The sequence below is a fragment of the Parus major genome, chromosome 5 (genome assembly GCF_001522545.3).
Source record: "Parus major isolate Abel chromosome 5, Parus_major1.1, whole genome shotgun sequence".
NCBI classification, from domain to species: Eukaryota; Metazoa; Chordata; class Aves; order Passeriformes; family Paridae; genus Parus; species Parus major.
This window is the reverse complement of record NC_031774.1, coordinates 14,360,774-14,380,112: the sequence shown is the minus strand read 5'-3', so window position 1 is coordinate 14,380,112 and position 19,339 is coordinate 14,360,774. Positions and strand designations below refer to the sequence as shown.

The 19,339-nt window shown below is 38.8% G+C and overlaps 1 protein-coding gene across 4 annotated transcripts in view; it reads right to left on the bottom strand.

Annotated features, from left to right (window-relative positions):
* The window catches only part of CARS1 (cysteinyl-tRNA synthetase 1), a 33,323-nt gene extending 16,576 nt beyond the window's left edge, over positions 1-16,747 (bottom strand). Inside the window, exons 1-14 of one of the 4 annotated variants that reach the window (XM_033514974.1) lie at positions 16,642-16,742; positions 11,565-11,810; positions 8,591-8,682; positions 7,692-7,780; positions 7,297-7,393; positions 6,753-6,851; positions 5,644-5,793; positions 4,267-4,407; positions 3,473-3,561; positions 2,763-2,884; positions 1,503-1,615; positions 846-974; positions 508-637; positions 111-214 (exon numbers count right to left, since the gene is read on the bottom strand). In XM_033514974.1, coding sequence (XP_033370865.1) covers positions 111-214; positions 508-637; positions 846-974; positions 1,503-1,615; positions 2,763-2,884; positions 3,473-3,561; positions 4,267-4,407; positions 5,644-5,793; positions 6,753-6,851; positions 7,297-7,393; positions 7,692-7,780; positions 8,591-8,682; positions 11,565-11,810; positions 16,642-16,669 — 1,629 coding nt within the window. In that variant the 5' untranslated portion in view covers positions 16,670-16,742. Of the gene's footprint in view, positions 1-110; positions 215-507; positions 638-845; positions 975-1,502; positions 1,616-2,762; positions 2,885-3,472; positions 3,562-4,266; positions 4,408-5,643; positions 5,794-6,752; positions 6,852-7,296; positions 7,419-7,691; positions 7,781-8,590; positions 8,683-11,564; positions 11,811-16,641 lie in introns of those variants that run through there. The other 3 variants (XM_015630219.2, XM_015630221.2, XM_033514975.1) reach the window with 3 other exon arrangements.
* Positions 16,748-19,339: the final 2,592 nt, after the last annotated feature.

The window sequence follows — 19,339 nt, the reverse complement described above, 5'->3', positions numbered from 1 at the left end:
GCACACCCAGTCTGGGAATATGGCCTACATATCCTTCAAGTTCTATTCCTTGAAAAATACATGGCAACACAAAGGTAGAGAGATGGAGAAGAAATGAAAAACTTACTTACATTCATAAACTTCTCATACTGAATAGCTGACTCCATAGTATTATTTGAATAATCCAGTGTATCCTTCCAAGAGTGCATGAGGAAAGCCAGCCGTAACTGTCGTGCTAGTAGGAGGTTTAAAATAAACAAGGGAAGTTTGTATAAGCTAAACCATGGACTCCAATACTGCAGTGGCTAAGAACATAATCTTTAAAGTTCTTACTATCACTACATCTACCAAAAAAAGCAAAACCATTATCATCCATACTGATAAATATTAACAAGGATCAGAAGAACAAGGAAGCTGTTCTAAAATTAGCGAAGAAGAAAGATACCTGAAGCTACCCCAAATAAAAAAATTATCACAATCACTACTCCAAGTACATCAAAAGCATTCCCATTCCAAAATAATTTTTACCTGTGTGTTTCTTCAGTGCATCTTTTATGGTAATGAAATTCTTCAAGGATTTGGACATTTTACAGCCAGCAATTGTTAAGTGACCAGTATGCAGAAAATACCGAACCCAGTGATCATTTTCGAAGTATGCCTGCAGGAGAAAAACAAAACCCAAAGACCCAACACTATTTACATACATATAATGAAGTAGGAACACTTAGAGAATGAAATCCTGAGAACTAAAATTCATGTTTACACAAAGCACACATCAAGTTTAAAAAACTGAATTAGGGACCTGTATAAATTGCATCAAAGCGAAGCACTTTGCTTTATCACAGCAGAAAGGTCAGTTCATTCACCTCAGACTGTGCCAGTTCATTGTCATGGTGAGGAAATCGGAGGTCAAAGCCTCCTCCATGAATGTCCATCGACTCTCCCAGAATGGATCCAGCCATCGCAGAACATTCGATGTGCCAACCTGGACGACCCTGTTAACAAAAAGGGATTACTTGGTTACTAGTAACTGCCTTCCTCTCCTGCCTCCATCGCATTCCCTCATGTTGTTACTATGAGAAAACAAGATTCTCAGTCTCAGCTTCACAAAAGGAAACTGTTGCATTTAAAGATCCAACCTGGCAATATATCTGTAATGTTCTGATTATTCTTTAGTTATTATAGTCCTTGCTTACTGTTCTTTTAAAAGCTACATTATTATTTTGATCTCAAGGGAGGAAAAAGAGGTAACAGAATTTACTGCAAATAAAGCTCATCAATTAACAGAGGACAAACAAGTAACAGCCATGCTGAGCCTGCATGCAAACTTCTGCTTAAAATGTATCAGACTGATACACATTCTAGATTATTAGAGGAACATTAATCACAGAATCTTGTGACTGAATACATAATCACCACAATTTATACAGTGTTAATATGAGGTGAGGCAAAAAGACTTGTGTAACTGTGCTATTGAAATAAGCGAAGAGAATACAAATCCTGATTATAATGTCCTTTCTTACCTTTCCCCATGGAGAGTCCCATGAGGGCTCTCCTGGCTTGGAGGACTTCCATAAAGCAAAATCATTTGGAGAATGTTTCTCACTTAAGCGATCAGCTGAGATGCTCAGGTCACCTTTCAAAAAAGAAAATGTAAATGTATATATTTTACACCAGCATTACTGATTTTTGGCCTTGCTGTATCTCACATAAAGAGAGTCTTAAAAAAAAAATAAATTAAAAACCCAAACTACCAAACTACAAACCCCCAAATAATAGAACCCTCAAAAATACTCATTATTAACCTTGACAATCCTTTGGGGTTTTGGCTAATGTTTGGTTGACAAGTATCTGACAAATATCAGCTGCACTGCTTTCTAAGTTTTGAGATGAGTTTCATCTACATTCTCTTACCAGGCACAACTCCAATATTGCAGTTATAGAAACAGAAATACAGAAAGAAAAAAACCCATACTCAGAGACAAGTGAGACTGCAGATTCAAGTAATTCCAAAGTTAGATGAATCTAAATTGAGACTATGATTGTCTTAATCTGCACATACAATGTGATCATAAATATTTCTTCCCCTAATCTCAGCTGCTGCACAGAACAGTTGTATTTGTTCAATAGCTACATTTACTCCTCTGTTACTTATTGCTCTATGAGTGTCCTGATTTCACCTGCTATGAGTATTACATTAAAACCTTTTCATATTCTTTTTACAGACTCTCAACGTGATTTGCTAAAACTGTACAACTTGGCGAGCAGATAACTAATGAGTCCCATTTTACTAATCCTCTGCTATAGCTCTATTGAAAAAAATCTGTATTTGATTTGTTTCAATACAACAAAGAGCTCTCAGCATGAAAGAGGAACCCAAATGTTTGTCATGAATCAACCCCGGCATGATGTGGAGAACTTGTGCCTGGCATGTGGAAGACCCAGGTTCAAACCTTTGCTCCTACTCTGAGCCAGATGAACGGGCAAGTAACTGGGCTACGGCCAAACAACTGAGTTATTCACAATACTGACCAAAAAAACCCTCAGCGAACAAACAAAAAGCAACCCCAAATCATCCCAGGATTAATAACATTTCTTGGTATTTTCCAATTAGAATTTTTCAGGAAAGTCCTGGCTTAAGCTACAGAACTTTGGCAAAGAAATTGTAAAGGAAATGCAGGTAAATTATTAAGCTCTGACTGTGACTGATCCCAATGTCAGTAAAATCAATTGAAGAGACCAACACATCATCAATTTCTTCAGCAACTTGAGGAAATCTTTACCTTCACCCTCTTGAAGAGCTTTCTGATCACCTACAGCTTCAGGAACCAACTTAGCATAGGAGTGTTTTTCACTGGCATCAAACTTCATAGTATCAAAGTATACGGATCCATTGGACACATACCTGAAATGTTAAAGATCATTATATAGCAAACTTTATACCACAGCTTAACTGAATTTTATCTCAAAATCACTGTCATAAGTTTTCTAGTAACTCCACTCACATTATGGTACTGCTCAGTATTGTAAATATGACTTAGGTGAGCTAAAGTTTTAAGGCTTTACTATATGAAGACTTTGGACAAATCATTGGAAGTTATAATAAAATTAACTGGAGAGAAAAGAGCAGCTATCTTTAAGCTTTTGAGAGGTATCAAGAAACAGTCACAAGAACTGCCATTTATAAAAATTTATAGTATTTGCAACTGATTTCTAACTGTCATGTGTCAACTTTTGATGAAGACCAGGAATCCAAAAAGTTCAAGTGAATGGGACTTGGACTTTGTTTTAATGAGCAAGAATTTCACCCTATAGTATATCATAATAAGCACATCAGGTGAAAAATAACAGCTCTTTGCAAAGAACCTTAAAATTTCTTTGTTTGATGAAAAATTCCTTCTGGGAAAGACTACTACTGTTGCAAATGAAAACAGAAAACAGCTTACAGCTAAATGCTGAAAGCAGTCATTCTGGCATCCAGTAGCAAACTTACCCATAGCCATTATCCACAATCTTCTTCACAAAATCCACAATTTCTGGCACATATTCACTAACCCGTGTTAAAACATCTGGAGGTAAAACCTTGAGATAAAGAGTAGAATCATATATATATAGAAATATGCACTAAACATTTATATTATGTACTGGTTACAATTTTGCTCATAAGCAAGTGATAATAAAATCTAACACTCCTATTTTAAGCTTTCTGCTCTGAAACAATGTGCTGTGGCCACTTTGTCCTCAGCCTTTAAGGGGATGCCAACTCCTCTGACAGAAGAGGCAGACAAGTCCCTCTGATTTGTAAATAAATCAACCTGCACTGACCTGAACCACTGCCTGGTGACACAGCATTTCATCTATAACAGACAAATCTCTTCTTGATGGCTACCATCATGCAATTTCTTAACAGCTGAAGGCTCTTAAGTAGTCAGACTACATGCTGAGGTTGGCAGGGATCTCTTGTGAAGCCAACAGATTCCAGCTCAAACTCTTGGGCTAGTTTATGATCATTTGCTCATGTTACACCAAGGGGGTGGCATGGAGAGCACGCATCAAACCTGATCACCAATTAAGTGATGTGCAACAACCACAACAGATTTAAGATTGTTGGGATGGAAACAGAGCAGGTGCTAATTTAACACCTACCTCTTAGTATTAAAGGAATAACTTTATCAATAAGGTTGAAATATGAGATTCTTGAAGGCTAGTAAGGAGCTAAATTGTCTTCTGGGTACCCTAAGGCATGTCACATACATTTTTAGAAGAGAAAACAGTTCATTTACTTACATTGAGTGCTTTCATATCTTTATGAAATTCCCCTTCCCAGAATTTGGGGAGCTTTGAGAATATGGAATTGTCAGTCACCTGACTGCCAAATTTTGTGTCCAACCAGTCAGACAACAAGTCTTTGGCTTCTTCCAACAGTGTCTAGAAAACAATAATGATAAGAGCAACTGATCCAAGACTTGCCCTGCTTAAATTGTGCAGAAAGATCTCATTCTGAACAGAGGTTTGCTTAAGGAGTAATAAAAAAATTGCATTGCATTAGCTGTGAATACAGAATAATCCAGGTTTCTACCACATTTTTATTGTATTGTCCTTCATAGATATAGACAAAACAACCAGAGCAAGGAAGATAAAGTGGTATCTGTTTTGATATACTGATCACTTAAATAGGCATCTGGAACTTACACTGTAAACACCAGATGGGACTTCAGTTGTATTACATTTTCTGTTCCCCCACTGCTACTGGATAATCTAACGGAAGCTTTACTGTTCACATTGCTAAAAAGTGTCTGAAAGACTAATTTGGACACCAGCAAGGATACCTTTTAGTTTTATACTAAAGGATTTCTATTTCTGACACTAGGATATAGTGCAGAAGGTATGATTGCTTAGATTTTAGGTTCTTTTGAAATTACATTAGTTCGCTATACACTTTTTTAATTTTTACACTTTTATAAAAGCACTTGATATTAGAATAGCTGGACGTTTTTAAAAAAAACCAACAATTTAGAGACAGGGTCTTCTCAAGAAAGGAGCACATAGACATGTGCACATAGCCACAGAACTAATCACAAATAAACTGAAAGTAAGAGAAGATGAAAATGGAAATCACTTACTAAAAGACAGTAACTACTAAAAATAGTTATACTGACTGACTTGATTACTGGGACAGAACCCAAGTCAATATGATTATTTGTCACTAAATGTAATTGTTTTTAATAAAAATAATCCTGAGCACAACTTTGTGGGAGGTATTTTTGTCTCTGATCAGAGACAGAAACACTTGTGTGGAAAACTGGCACCAGAATTGGAATGTCAGAAATAAATGCATGCTCAGCAACCTATAATGAAATTAATTTATCAAGATAAAAATGTCAGAGAAAGTCTAAGTACATGCAAGAACAAAATTCTCATTGTAAAGGTTAAAAAAAAAGGTAATTGATAAAAACAGCATCCAAAAACTCTGTAGTTGAAATTAAGAATCAAATTTTCTGTACTGAATGCAAAGTACCAAATAGTTCTCAGTCCCACAATTCTTCTTTCTATGAATTAAAGGTTCCGTAATGTCTCAGGTAACCACTATCACCTACAAATTATTTTTAAACCTCCTAACAATTATAAGCCAAATATAAAATATAAAAAGGAGCTCAAACTTACCTCTTGACATCTGTTGATCTCTTCAGCAGGGTGCTTTGCTTGGACAGCTTCTTGTAGAGGGTCAAAAGCAGACTTCACTGCATTTTGAATTCTTTCCAACATTTGCTTTTTATCTGGGTCTGTTGTTTCATTTAGTTTAACTGAAAAGGGCTACAATTACAAATAAACAAATCAGAAAGCCAGCTGCAGTACAGTAGCACTGTGCTCCATACACATTAGCCATGTTGTACCCTGCTAATGATGAATAAGACATTAAGCCACAGAAAAAGCTTTGACATCAACTACTGAAACATAAAATATGCTCCTCATCAGAAATAAAGGTGCAATCAGAAGATTTTAGTTCACATCCAAATTCATTTTTTCAGAAAGACTTCATAAATCACTACACCATCATCCTAATTACCGCTGTTTTCATTTTCAATGCAGCTGATCACCTTAATTGCACAGTTGATTACCACAAATTTGAAAAAGACAAGCTTTATTGTGAAACAGGGAGAGATTAAATGCAATGTTTAGGGAGTATGTCAGGCAAAGGTAGTTGGGCAAAATTTTCAGGCCTCCTATTCCCAGGCTTGCATTCTATTCATTAGAATGACAATCCCTTTGTGATCTGTAGTTCTAAAAATTATCAGAAAATCCCCTTCCCTCACCTTCACTCCCGAATACACTATTTATTAAATCCTTAAAGCTTCTGAGCCTTTTCTTTCCTAGGTCATCAATGGTACAAAAGGGAAACCTCCCAAGCTTTAAAATATTATGGAGAGATCACCATTTAAAAACTCTTTTAAAAGATTATTTTAAAAGTTTGAATTCTAACACACGAACATCCAAATGCTGTTTGAGCACTACATACACTCACAAATAAGTGCTAAGATCACAGAAATCAGGAATGCCTTTGAAATAATTTGTCAATTCTAAAACAATGTAAAAATTAAAGTGATATGCAGTTCAAATAACATTTCTAATATGTGCACTACCAGAACTAAAAGAAGCAGACAGTTTAAGGAGGTAGCAAAGTCTGAAGCATTCTTTAGATGCTTGCCTACATTAAAACACAAAACACAAGCAGTTTGAGAACCTAAAACACAAGCAGTGATTACCACACCCACCTCTGAGGCAGTTCTAACATCTTCAAGTAGCTGATCTGGTGTTGATTTGTTTTCTCTATATTGTTCAAAAAGGTAATTTTGTCTTGCTCTCTTGATGATCTACAAATCAGAAACACAAAAATATTTCTGTGAAGTGACAAATAGCTATACAAAGTGCAGATAAAATCTGTTATTTAATTATAAATCTCTATAAATTTAACAAGCTACAAGAACTACGTGCAATAATACAAATCAAACACACCACACACAGTTAATGAACTACCTCAACAGAATCAATTAATTACCTGAACAGGTAAATAAAATATATTATCTCCTTAAATACTTAGTTTTCATTATTTGTGACAACGTTCACTGTTATACAACAATATGGGGTTTGCTACCCCATACAAAACTGAGAAAATGCCTTTGTGCACAAAATGTACGTCTCAGTTAATAAGTGTAAGATTTATTTTGGCTTATCAAGTGGCAATTACATGTGACTCTCTGACTTCTATTCTAAAAGTTGAGCATTTTAGATTGCAATTTAAAAAAACGAAACCCTTACCTTATCATCAATATCTGTAATATTCATACAATAGAAAACATCATATTTAAAATAATCCCTCAAGATTCTTCTCAGGATATCAAATGAGATGTAGGACCTAAAACCAAAAAGATACAGGGATGCTTTTAGTAAACACTTGTATCTGTTCTGTGCACAAACCATTTTAACCTCAATCAATAGCTGTGCAGCAGTTTTACTTTTCCTCCATCTTTTTTTAAGTTTTTAACCCTACAATGATAAAACATTATAAAGTGGTTTTAATCTTAAATTGCAAGCATTGAGTCGAAAGAGACCATTTTCTAGTAATACACTCATCTCAATAATGCCACCTTCTAATTATCTTTTGCTTCCACTAGGCACTGTTATCACCTATATCAAAGTAAGGAATGCAATACCTGGCATGTCCCATGTGAGAAGCATCATAAACTGTTGGACCGCAGCAATACCACAAGACCTTTTTTCCATTCTGAGGCTGAAACACTTCCTTAATTGAAAGGCAAGATACAATGGTCAGAAGAAATTAAACACATGACCTCAGGCCAGTAACACCCCATTTGGAGATTAGAACATGAAAACATGGACCATAATTGCAAAAAATAAATAGTTATTCCATTCCCAACTCTACCATAAGTAAAGATCACCACTAGCTTTATCATGTAAGAGATATAATGGGGTGTGGCTGCCTATGTTCTGTGCATTCTCATAAATCAAGATACCGGGTTACAACAACTTGGACTAAGCAGGGCACTATTCAAACTGTTTGCAAAAGCTTTTTTTTGCGCTGAAAAAGGTTACACCCTATAATCAGTACACAGATACTTGAATACTACATCCCATGTAAAATTAAGAGTCTTAATACTTCCTCTTTGCCAAAGGACTTTCAAACAAGACCACAAAAAGTTTTACAATTTTTATATTACAACTATATAATTGTTGAGACATTTTTTAACAGACAAAATCTGAATAAAGAAACTGTGATTTTATTCTGCTCACACTGCCTACACTTACATGTATTACAGTTGAATGCCTGGCTAGAATGCATGACAACCTGAAACTGGCAACTGAATATTATGCAATATGCACAGAGACACACACTTGGAGTGTATATAGTATTAAACTTGCCCAGCAAATGCAGTTGACTGGCACAGAATTCCTGGCCCGTGCTTGTTAACATTCCACCAAACACAACCCAGAGACCTGACTACTGACAGGGCAAACACTTCAGAAACAAGGATTTGATGACTGTTCTATTTATGTTTTTTGGGAAATCCCCACTTTCCCTTCATTTACTCACCTTACTGCGAGTCAGGCTGTTGTAGAGGCAGAGCCTGGAATGTTTTGTGCCTTCAGGGGGAGACCAGGGGGGCTGCACACGTTTGCCTTTACCTAGGAGAAAAGATAGTTTAAAGAAAACGAAAAAGACACTTTCCACAAGCAGATTTACAATATAACATTTTCTCCTTATCGCATTTCAAAAGAAAAAACCCCACATCTAAATGGAGAAAGCAGGTTCAATCCTAGTAATGCTTCTGTTAGAGCCTCCTATAAAGCCACCAAAACCAAAGTAAATTGTTTCAATCTAGTTTATTTTCTACACTCTAACTTGCCATTCCTATTAGCTTTTTGATCTAAGCACTGAGGAAGAGGGTACAATGTAAAAGCATGCAATTCAGGTAAACTGTTACCATGAGTTATGAAATTCAATGAATCATTAATGAAGTTTTGGCAGTTCTGGGCTATATGCAACACCATTGATTCTACTGTGATGGCATATCACAGATCTCACACAGAATTTTCAAAATATCTCCAGAGTCCAGAGGTGGTCTCTAGAGCCAATATTGACAGAGTATGTGCACTCAGGGTGAGAGGGAGAGCTGACAGAAAGGCTTAGAAAGAACCTCAAGTTTTTATCATGCATTGTTGCTATGTACACAAGGCATTTCTGAACACACTCATTTACCACAAATATGCTCCAGTTCAGCAAGAGGCTACATTTTGCCATTAAAGAGAGTAGATGAACCCCTAGGTAGTATTAGTAACAATATTCTTGCATTTGTTTTCTCTTAAATTTATAAGAAACGTAACTGTTAAACTCATGGGGTTTTTCCAAAGAGAAGTATGAGCATGTGATTTGTCAAAGAGTTGCAGTTTGCTGCTTACTACGCTGCTTACAGCTGTAATGATGTTAAACCAATTATGACATTAACTAGGAATGAAAGCAAACCAAGAAATTAAGAAATACGTCAAATTTGCCAGCTTAATAGACACAGCACTATCTTTAGGAATTCTCATGGTATGCATTTTAACTGAAATTAAAATACTATACAAACTATTTGTTTAGACAACAAAATTGCCTTTCTGGTCCTGTGTCTCAGAGTGCTCTTCATTAACCCTGTTTCCCTCAATATCTTCATATGCATATTTTGGCTGAAAACCTTCAAGTAACATAAACATTCATGGTATAAAGAATGTTTATTTCTTCCTTATCTCTTCATCTTGTTTTTTTGAGTAACTGCCCAAATAAGAAAAAAATAGGTTAGGTGTAGTACTGTGCCTCACAAAGAGACTCAATTTAATTTTCACACTAGGAATCCATGGAAACACGTATCCATGCTAAACATTTCACTGCATGAGGTACTCCTGAACAGAACACCTCAAGTTCAAGAGCAGTCTCTCCATAACATGGGTCATACACCAAGGTATGGATTTGTTTACTCTTTGATTTACAAAGATTACTCTGGCATGCTTAATTGTGGCTAATGCTTCCCTCAGGGAAAGAAGCCTGTGTGGCTTAGTCTAATAAAAGATAAATCTGTAAAGCTTTCTTCAGTTACAACCACATGAACATAAGGAAAAACCCAGATACCGCACCCCGTATTTCTCGGCTTGCAAGTTAGGTGTCACATTTTATCCACTACACAGACACCAAGGGCAAAGTAGAAGGCTAGCAAAATATTGGTGAGTGTGGTCAAACACACCTCTGCCAGCCTACAGACTGTCCCCTGGTTGAACCGAAGTTCACTCACTCCAATCCATCACAGAGTTTTCTGGTACAGCAAAAAAAGAACTATGAAGTGTATTCAAGGTCTAAGAAGTATGGCAGATTTGTGGGTTATTTTCATGGTGAACACTGCAGAACACCATTCCAGGACTTCTGAAATACATGCACCAGTGAAGATATAACCCTTCAGAAAGAGAGATTTAACTTAACAGAAGGAGAGATGTAAGAGAGTAAAGATTTCATGATCAGGAAAATGGAAACCTTTTCTCTTACTGCTCCACCCTGATCCACTGAAGTCTACAGACAATCTGCAGTTAGTGGATAAATCCGCTATCAGAGCCAGGGGTGCAGCTGAGATCCCTTCTCTGCTGGAAGCAAATAATAACCAGCACAAACACTTGCAGGCACACACAACACACAGAGAATTTACTCACAGCAGTCTGATTTTAACTGCTGGTCTGTTAGGAATTGAGAAGACAAATGGTGAGAGGTTGTGAGAAGATGGCATTGGAGTAATAATAGTTAACAACCATCAGAAAGAATGACAGACATGCATACATTTGTAGGTATTGCAAGCACGACACAACAGCTCTGCATTGTTATTTTTCATTACTTCATGACTCCCTGAGCAAGAATCTCACTATAAAGCAATTAAATTAGACTAGATCATTGGGAAAGAACTCAGGAGAGTGATGCAGCTCCCAAAAATGCCTGCCCATGCTTACACAATGACCTAGATTAACCAGTTAATACTTCCTCAAATCATCAGCAAACCTAAATTACCAGGCTTAAAAAAGAACCCCAGACATTCTTTATGAAGTTCAGTATTAATAGCAATCATAAGAGGAAGTATTCAGTTTATTTTATTGTGGATTTGTATATTATACAACAACTATTTGGTTAACCTTGCAAGGAAAAAAAGCAAGACTGGGAAAATCTTGGTATTTCCAGGAAAAAGCCCAAACCCACACATTCTTTTACATAGCAGAAGATAGACAGCTTTTTTTAAAAAAAATACACATAATCAAATTCTGTACACTGAGGAATTTTAACATTTTAAAAAAATTGATAACTTTTACATCCGAATAGGTCAGGATCTATCAATTACACAGTAACTGTATGCAAGAAGAATGTTATGACTTTGAATACAAATTGATACTGTAAAGTGCAAGAGAGCATGAAAGGGAACTTCTTGGAATTCTCAGCAATAACAACCAATACAATGTCAGCTAGTCTATAACCTGCCCACCAGTTTCATATTACTCACTTGTTTGAAGTTTACAAGGCTCATTTTTTTCACTGCTGCCATCATAGATTGCTTCTATGTGTCTGTACCACCGGACAACATGGATATACTGGTCCACAGGTGGCCCCGAAAACTTTCTGAACACCTCCACATCTGCATGTGAAAATGTGAACCCCTGGATATAACTACGAGTGCTCAGGTACTCGTTCAGAGCCTTCACCCTGGCTTCCTCTTCACTAATGCTCAGAATAAAACTGTAGCTGGAAGCTGTAAAGAGAGGCACAGGACATTTGGTCAGCATTAAAAGTAGGAGATTCCATGACCAAAATATATCCTTACAATATACATCTCCCCCTGTAAATTAGCTCTGGCAACTAGTAAGAAATTTGAGAAAATTAGATTTAATACAAGCTACCAAATTACTATGTATTTCCTGTTAACAAGATATGTTCATGCTGCCATAACTTTTTGAAGACATCTTTCAAAGAGTAATAAGGACAAGAACACAGGTCTTTTCCATTAAGAATATAATCTATCAAAATTGGAGAAAATCCTTCACAGAGCAAACCTAATCAGTCACTCTTTTCCATGCTGCTAAAGCACTCATCCTGCCAATGTATGAATATGATTCATTTTATGCACTGTGGAAAGGCTGAAAATATGTCTACTGAACTTGAGCATGTAGTTACATCTTTGCAGGGATGTTGCCTGCATGCAGGCTCCCAGTGTGATGCTCAGCTCCTCCTACTTGCTCTAGAAATTCAAACTTCAGCTGCTGCTGTACATTCCCATACTTCTCCCATGCCCCTTTCTCTCCCTGGGCACATGAATAACATTTAAAATGGATAAAATCTACACAAATGAACAGAAAGGATATCAGATCGTGCCCCTCTCTCACAATTTTTTAACTCCATGATTTCTTTGGTGTATAGGCAAAGCAGGTTCAGTTATGTCCCATCTTGACAAACTCAGGGACATAGAGGAAAGTTCTGTGAGTTGGTGGGAATGCTCACTGGAAAAGCAAGCCCTGTGCAAGCCAGTGGGTACAAAACACTGATGTTATGGCACTGGGCTAGCACTGCCATTTGGCAAACCCAACATTTACATTCTCCTACAATGATTCAATGTTTGTAGCTCTGTTCGTGCTCAAAGAACTGCACAAACATGAAGGCAATATTCTGTCTAGGTAGTCAGCCAGTGAGGTAATTTAAGCCAAGGTCACGTGCAGTAAAGTGAGAGAGGCAGCAGGAGAGCACCTGTCCCTGCTCCCAAACCCCAACAGAGACCACAGCCAGAAGTGTCACTTCTCCCACTGCCAGGAATATCTGCAGCACAGAGTTCCCAAAGCATGGAGGTGCTCACAGAACACAACTCTTGGCAAGGCAGGAATGAAAGGAGATGGGAAAGTGATGGCTAGGAGTGGATGTGAGGGATGGCACAATGAAAGTTTTTCCAAATATCATCAGATAAAACTTTATGAACCATTTTCTATATGGAAATCAATTATTAAAATATCCAACAGCAACTCAGGATAACAGGGAAGTGGCAGCTAGATATCAAGCATGTTTGTATTCAACTCTTTGGGGTATAAATGAGATGTAGTGACACGTTGGGAGAACTAATAAAAAAGGTCAATGATTAAACCAAAAAATTTAAAAATCAAAATTCACTGAAGATATTTAAAATCTGTGAGCAAAAGAAGACAGATCTATCTAAATATAAATCCTTCTCAAGGCCTTTCCATTGAATTGCTCAGTACTAGTAAGGACTAGTAAGGAAATAATGGTTCGACCTTATAGGATTGCCTTACAATCCTGAATGGGACTCAGCTTTGGCTCACTCAGTTCATTTTACTATAATCTTTTCCTGCTCCTAAATATTTACTGATGTTTATCAGCACAGAACTTCACACGTTTATACACATGAAATAGTTTGAAACAGTTATGTTCATTAACAGTGGAAACCTAAGACGCAAGTCTCCCTTGAAGGTAAATTTTGTATACATGAAACATATGTGGGTGAAGGCAAAAAAAAAAATAAATAAAGGTATTAAAAGAATGATCTGGGCAGAAATGAAACTGTATCTCAAAGAAAAGATCTTTTTCAAGGAAAAGCAACCCTCAATTTGCAAAGTATTATTATGGTTATTATGACCATTATTCACACATCAGGCTGCTAATGGGAAGCAAGTCAGTGTATCTGAAACAATATAAGTGTTTTCCAACCACATCTGTAAACCAATCTAAAAGGGAAGTTGCCCAAACTTACGCACCAATACAACAATATGACAGCACTCATACAAGCAAATTTTGGCAAGGAGAGGTGGCAAACACTGCCTGTGAATGTCAGTACCAGCTCAGCACTGATAAGCTTAACAACCAAAAATTTTTTGAGCAATCTTGGCACTGACATTAGTACTTGAAATTAAAATGTTTGGCAGGTTCCCTTTCCCATTCCCAGTGTTCCACATCAGTTTCACAGGCTGTGCTAAGTTAATGACTATGGTAACACTGTCTTGGAAGGCAGTGTAGCAGTGGATCACTTTTTTCAAACAAAAGGAATCAGTGACAGCTGTCTACACAAAATTCTGTTCCGGTTTAATTGATATCACGACTAAAAGAAGAACAGTAAATCTACAGAATCTGGTTTTCTGTGATTTCCATTCTGCATCCTCAGTTCCCCCTGTCCTGCAATTCCTTCAATTTATTAAACACTCCCACTGAAATATTTCCTGGTACCTCCTAAGCACTGCTACATGCTATTTTCCCACACACTTCAGTATCCCCATCATCCTGCACAGCTCCAGCCCATCTTTGCTCAGTCTGCCAATGGTGTGCAAGAGGCAGCTGCCTACTGTCAAATTAATTGATTAATTACTACCAATCAACGGATTCAAAAACTATTGAGGGAGAAGGGCCAATAGATATATGTACATCTGACCCACTTTCCTTGCTGCTTTAGGAAAACAGGCTGAGGAATTGCCCTTCTCTCTAACTGCAATTTTTTTCCATCCCCAAAATAGAAAAATGACAGTTGTTACTACTCAATTGCATCAGGAAGTGTCTCCTTGACAGCAGAAACACAGGAGTACTACAGAGCTGTTGCATAACACTGAATTTTTGCTCATATGAACAGAATGATCCATAGATATTGTATCACACAAGAGGAAACAAGCACTGAGCACAAGTATTGGAGAGATAGCAAAATAACCTTGAAAAATCACAAGAATTAATGTTAACAATGTAACAGTAAAACGTTGTTTCAAAAAAATTCCACTGCAGACATCAATTAATACAGTTCTCACTCTCCCAACAATCTCTTTGGGTGATATAATCATCACACATTCTTCTTTCCATACATGGAGTGCTTCAGAGACTATTAAAGGACAGTGGTAATTTGTCTGAGAGACTGCAGCAACACACAGATTCAAAGGCACAGGACAGCTTCTACACTTTATTTGCTCATGAAGTAACTTTTGAGGTTTAATCAAGACACATAACCCCCACAATATCAAATTTCATTGAAAATTTTCACTTTTATTAACTTGAAAATTAAAACCTCTGTTCCTTGAAGGTGCAGACAGCAAAGTAAATACAGGAAAGCCATAAAGTAGGCAGTAAGCTAGCTGACACAAAAACAGGGAGTTTCTTTGCTTCAGGGTAAAATTATGTTTCCTGGGCTTCCCTGAACCTGCTAACTCTGTCAGTCATAATTAGATGGCAGTGTAAATATTCTGGAAATTCTGTAGGCATTCTCCAAAAAGAAATCTTACCCATTTCTGAATGTTTTTAAATGTAATTTCTCATCCAACTTGGCTCTCACAAATTTAAGACAACCCACAAAAGACAAATATAACATTATTAATACGGCTCCAAACTGCCTATTTATCATTCTGCCCAGCCACTCTGGTACCTTTGAAAAGAATTCCAACCATCTGCTCAGCCAAGATAAATTCTCCTTTTCCATTAACATTTCACAAGAACCAAACCAATGCAGTGATTCCAGCTAATGCCAGACACAGCATACACAGAGACAGAAAAACAAGGGATTTATCAAGACTCACACATAACGAGCAAGAGGCTTTTAGATGAGCTGGGGTTTTTAAGACTGGAGTATCCCACACCAAGGAAGAATTTGTCAATCCTAATCACTTGAGTCCTGAAAGTTTCACTTCCACTTTTCCTGAATCGAAACTAAATATAACAATTGCAGTTTCAGTAAAAAAAAACCCACCCTAACAAAACAGTGGCTAAAGTGTTTCTCAAACTGTGCCTGAATTGAGCCTTTCTTGGGTTTTTTTCCCCACAAGATACTGAAAAGACTTCTGAAAAACCCAATCCCTTGACAACAAAGAATGTTTCACTTTTAGTGGGAATTTATTCACCACATTACACACGATGAATAAAGAGCAAAGTAACTTTCAGTAACAAAGAAAAAAGGGGAAAAAATATTTGTATTTACAGATCCTTAACTGGAATGACAGAAATTTCCAACCTTTTACATACCATAATGGTATTTCATACTTGCATGACTGGTATTCCAAGTTTCCACTTGCTACAGAAGTGCCAGAAATTACAGTACTACCCTAGCCCTCCTTCCATATGGAAGCGAAAAGTACAACCAATCATTAAAACACGACCAGAAAAAACGTCCGTAAAAGTCCAAAAGTTCAGGCGTGAGTTCAGGGGAGAATACTGATGGCTTGGGAAAGACAAGCACGGGAGACACAGAGAGAGGTAAAAAGCACGGACGGCGCGCCGAACAGCGCACGGACCGAGCGCAGCCAGCGAGCTGGGGGACAGCTGTTCCCAGACGTGGCTGACGAGCAGCGCCGAATTTTCTCCACAGGTCGCTGAATGTCAACATTACCCGTGCACCCGCGGCGAGGCATGAGGCGAGCTTCATGCCGCGGGACCCAGCTGCGGCAGCGGGGCGCCCCGGGCGCGTCCCACGCCAGCGGAGCCCAGAGGACGCGACCCCGCCGCCACCGCCGTGACAGCGGCGGGGCCGCGACCCCGGACCCCGCCGAGCCGTGACAACCCCGGCCGCCATTCGGGCCGGCCCCGCCGGGGGCCCGCGGAGCCGCTCGCCCACCTACCGTGCTCGGCGCTGGCGGCTGCTGCCATCCCGGTGCTACTGCTGCCTCCGCCTGCCCTCGCTCCCGAGCTGATGCAACAGCGCGTCCGGAAGCCTCGCCCCGCCCGCCCTACGCTACTTCCGACGGGCCGCGTCACCCGGGCAACGGGCAGCGCCTCACAGCCCGGCCCCACACGGCCCGGCCCCATATTGCCCGGCCCCACACGGCCCAGCCCCGCCCGGCACGGCCCCACACGGCGCTGCCCGGCTGTGAAATGACCGGCTAGGGCACCGCTGCCATCCCGAGACCCAATAGCGCCGTGCCAACCAAGCCCCGGCTCCGACTGCCGCCGCCCGCCTTTCCTTAAATAGCTCCGAGGACAGAGGCGCCGCCGCCAGGACAAAATCCCAGAGCCAGGTTCCGTCTCAGCCAGGCTTTTATTGCTGTGCTTCAAACATAACTGTGCTAAGCAGTCCGATACAGAACAAAAGCTTTTCGGAAATAAAAGCATCACAGTACTCTCAAAAACAGCAGCGGACTTTGGTCCCCGCCACCCAGGTTGGGACAGCCCAGCATGGCCACACACTAAGGGATGCCGGAGCTCTTGGTTCCCAAGTAGGCATCCAGCACCTGAGTTTCATATTTTACAACTCAAAGGTAGGAAGGTCATGTAAAACATGAAAACAACAGAGCCATTTCACACCTTCCAGGTCTCTGCATGAGATAAGGAGGGTATCAACTCCATTTCTACTAGCAGTTTCTGACACCCTCATTTAAAGAAGTCTAAAGATACACGTATGTACCCAGGAACATTTTTGCAGTTCCTCCTAGACATTAATCTTCAGCTTCTAGTTTGCTTAAAAGGTTATTACTTTTTAAGGTGTTAGATTTGTTGTAATAAGCCTCATTATTGATGCATCCAGTGCCTCAATGCATCCAGTAAATTAATAATACACATTATTTTCCCGAGAAGCATCTTACAGGATTTTCATCTCTATTATTAGGAAATTTAGAAATAATTTTATCAATATCATTTTCCTGTAGCTGTGTTTTCATAAGCTGCTTCCACTGTTGTGGTGGTACTTCCTTTATAAAGACATCAAAGGTCTTGCTCAGCTCTGCAAGAGGAAACACACAGCACACATCATCCATCACTGGAATTTAAAACACAGGGTTTGTTTTTTTTTCCTATAGCTCCCATACATACTTTCCCTTTAATTTTCAGCCAATACCTGCACCAACCAGATAGCAGCAGCAGCAGCAGGGTTTGGCACCTAAGAAGCACCAGGACAAACAGGTTTTCTGCTAAGTGATCTTGAAAGTAGCTGAAGTGCACATCTCATAAGTGGTCTCCTAAGGCAGGACACCACCCAGTAAAGGTGGTTTTGAGGAAGGCTTCGCTGGCTGGCATGTTCCCTTGGCAGGGCTACTGAAGAGGAAGCTTTAACCACTTCACTAGGCTGCTGTCATAGGTTTGCCACACCAAGACCACCACAAGCAAAACTCATTGCTTGGACATCCAGCACAATTTGCTGGGTACAGGTGGATGTATGGAGGTTTGATGTATTCTTCCAGGTGAGGGGACATTTGACAGAGAGATCTCTCACTCTGACTTACACCTTACTGAGTAAAAGAGAGTACACTGCTGCAATGCAGACTCATTTTAAAACATTTTTCAAAAATTTGTACCATTCTTATTCTTAAAATCATGACTGCACTATACTCCCATGCAGAAAAGTCATGCTCCAAAGTAGAAGAGTTCACCACAGGGATTACAAATGCAGCAATAATCATGTTTCAGCAAATTTTACAATAAACTGGAAGCCTTATAGCTCTAACCAATAATCATTAGCCTCTTTATACTACTCCTTAAGTAGACTAAAGTCAAGAGGAAAAAAACCAAATTCCAAGTACTGGCAATTTATTACTTACCACTTTGAGAGAGATCTTTAACAATTATCTCATTTAATTCTTGTACCTGTAATACAAAGTTGAACAATTACTCCAACAAATCAGGGTGCTTCACTCACTATTATTTTTCTACCTACTTGACAGCTTGTTTTTACAGCACACACAGCAAAAAGGGGAAGGGGAGCAGATTTAAGAGCAGAAAAGTACTGGAGTACAGAAAATTGCAGGGTGAAACAAAGATGCTACTTAGCTCCAAGGCAACATTCTCTGCTATAGCAAAAGAGTAGCTTCTGCTGGGGAGATGAATGAGGCAGAGTAAATTAAATGGGGAATTAAAGTTTTTTTTTCCCCCAAGCTATCACTTCCCATACTTCCTATTACATCTTTAAGGCAAAGTTTCCTCTATTGTTTTGCCTGAAAGCTCTAGGACTAGTTAAGAGCTCAGCTAAAGGGACACCTGTATTAGAGAAAATGCAATGATAATTTCACATGCATACACTTATCTTACAATTTGCTGGAGTTCCACTTGGAACATTAGATAGGGCATTCTGCTGAAAAGCAGAATTCTGGACAGGTTTTCCTGCCAGTGAGGACTTAGCAATCCTCCTCAACCACACTGCCATACGACACTTCCAGTTCCTACACAGGATAGTGCCCAGCTCAGAAACCACACTATTTTCTGCTATTTTCTTCTGTGGGAAGAAAAGGAGATACTTGAAGTCACCAGGTATCAGGGAAACAAAAGGACAGCTGAAAATTTGGCAAAGTTACAGCCTTTACAGAATTAGACTTCAAAAGGTTTCAGAGC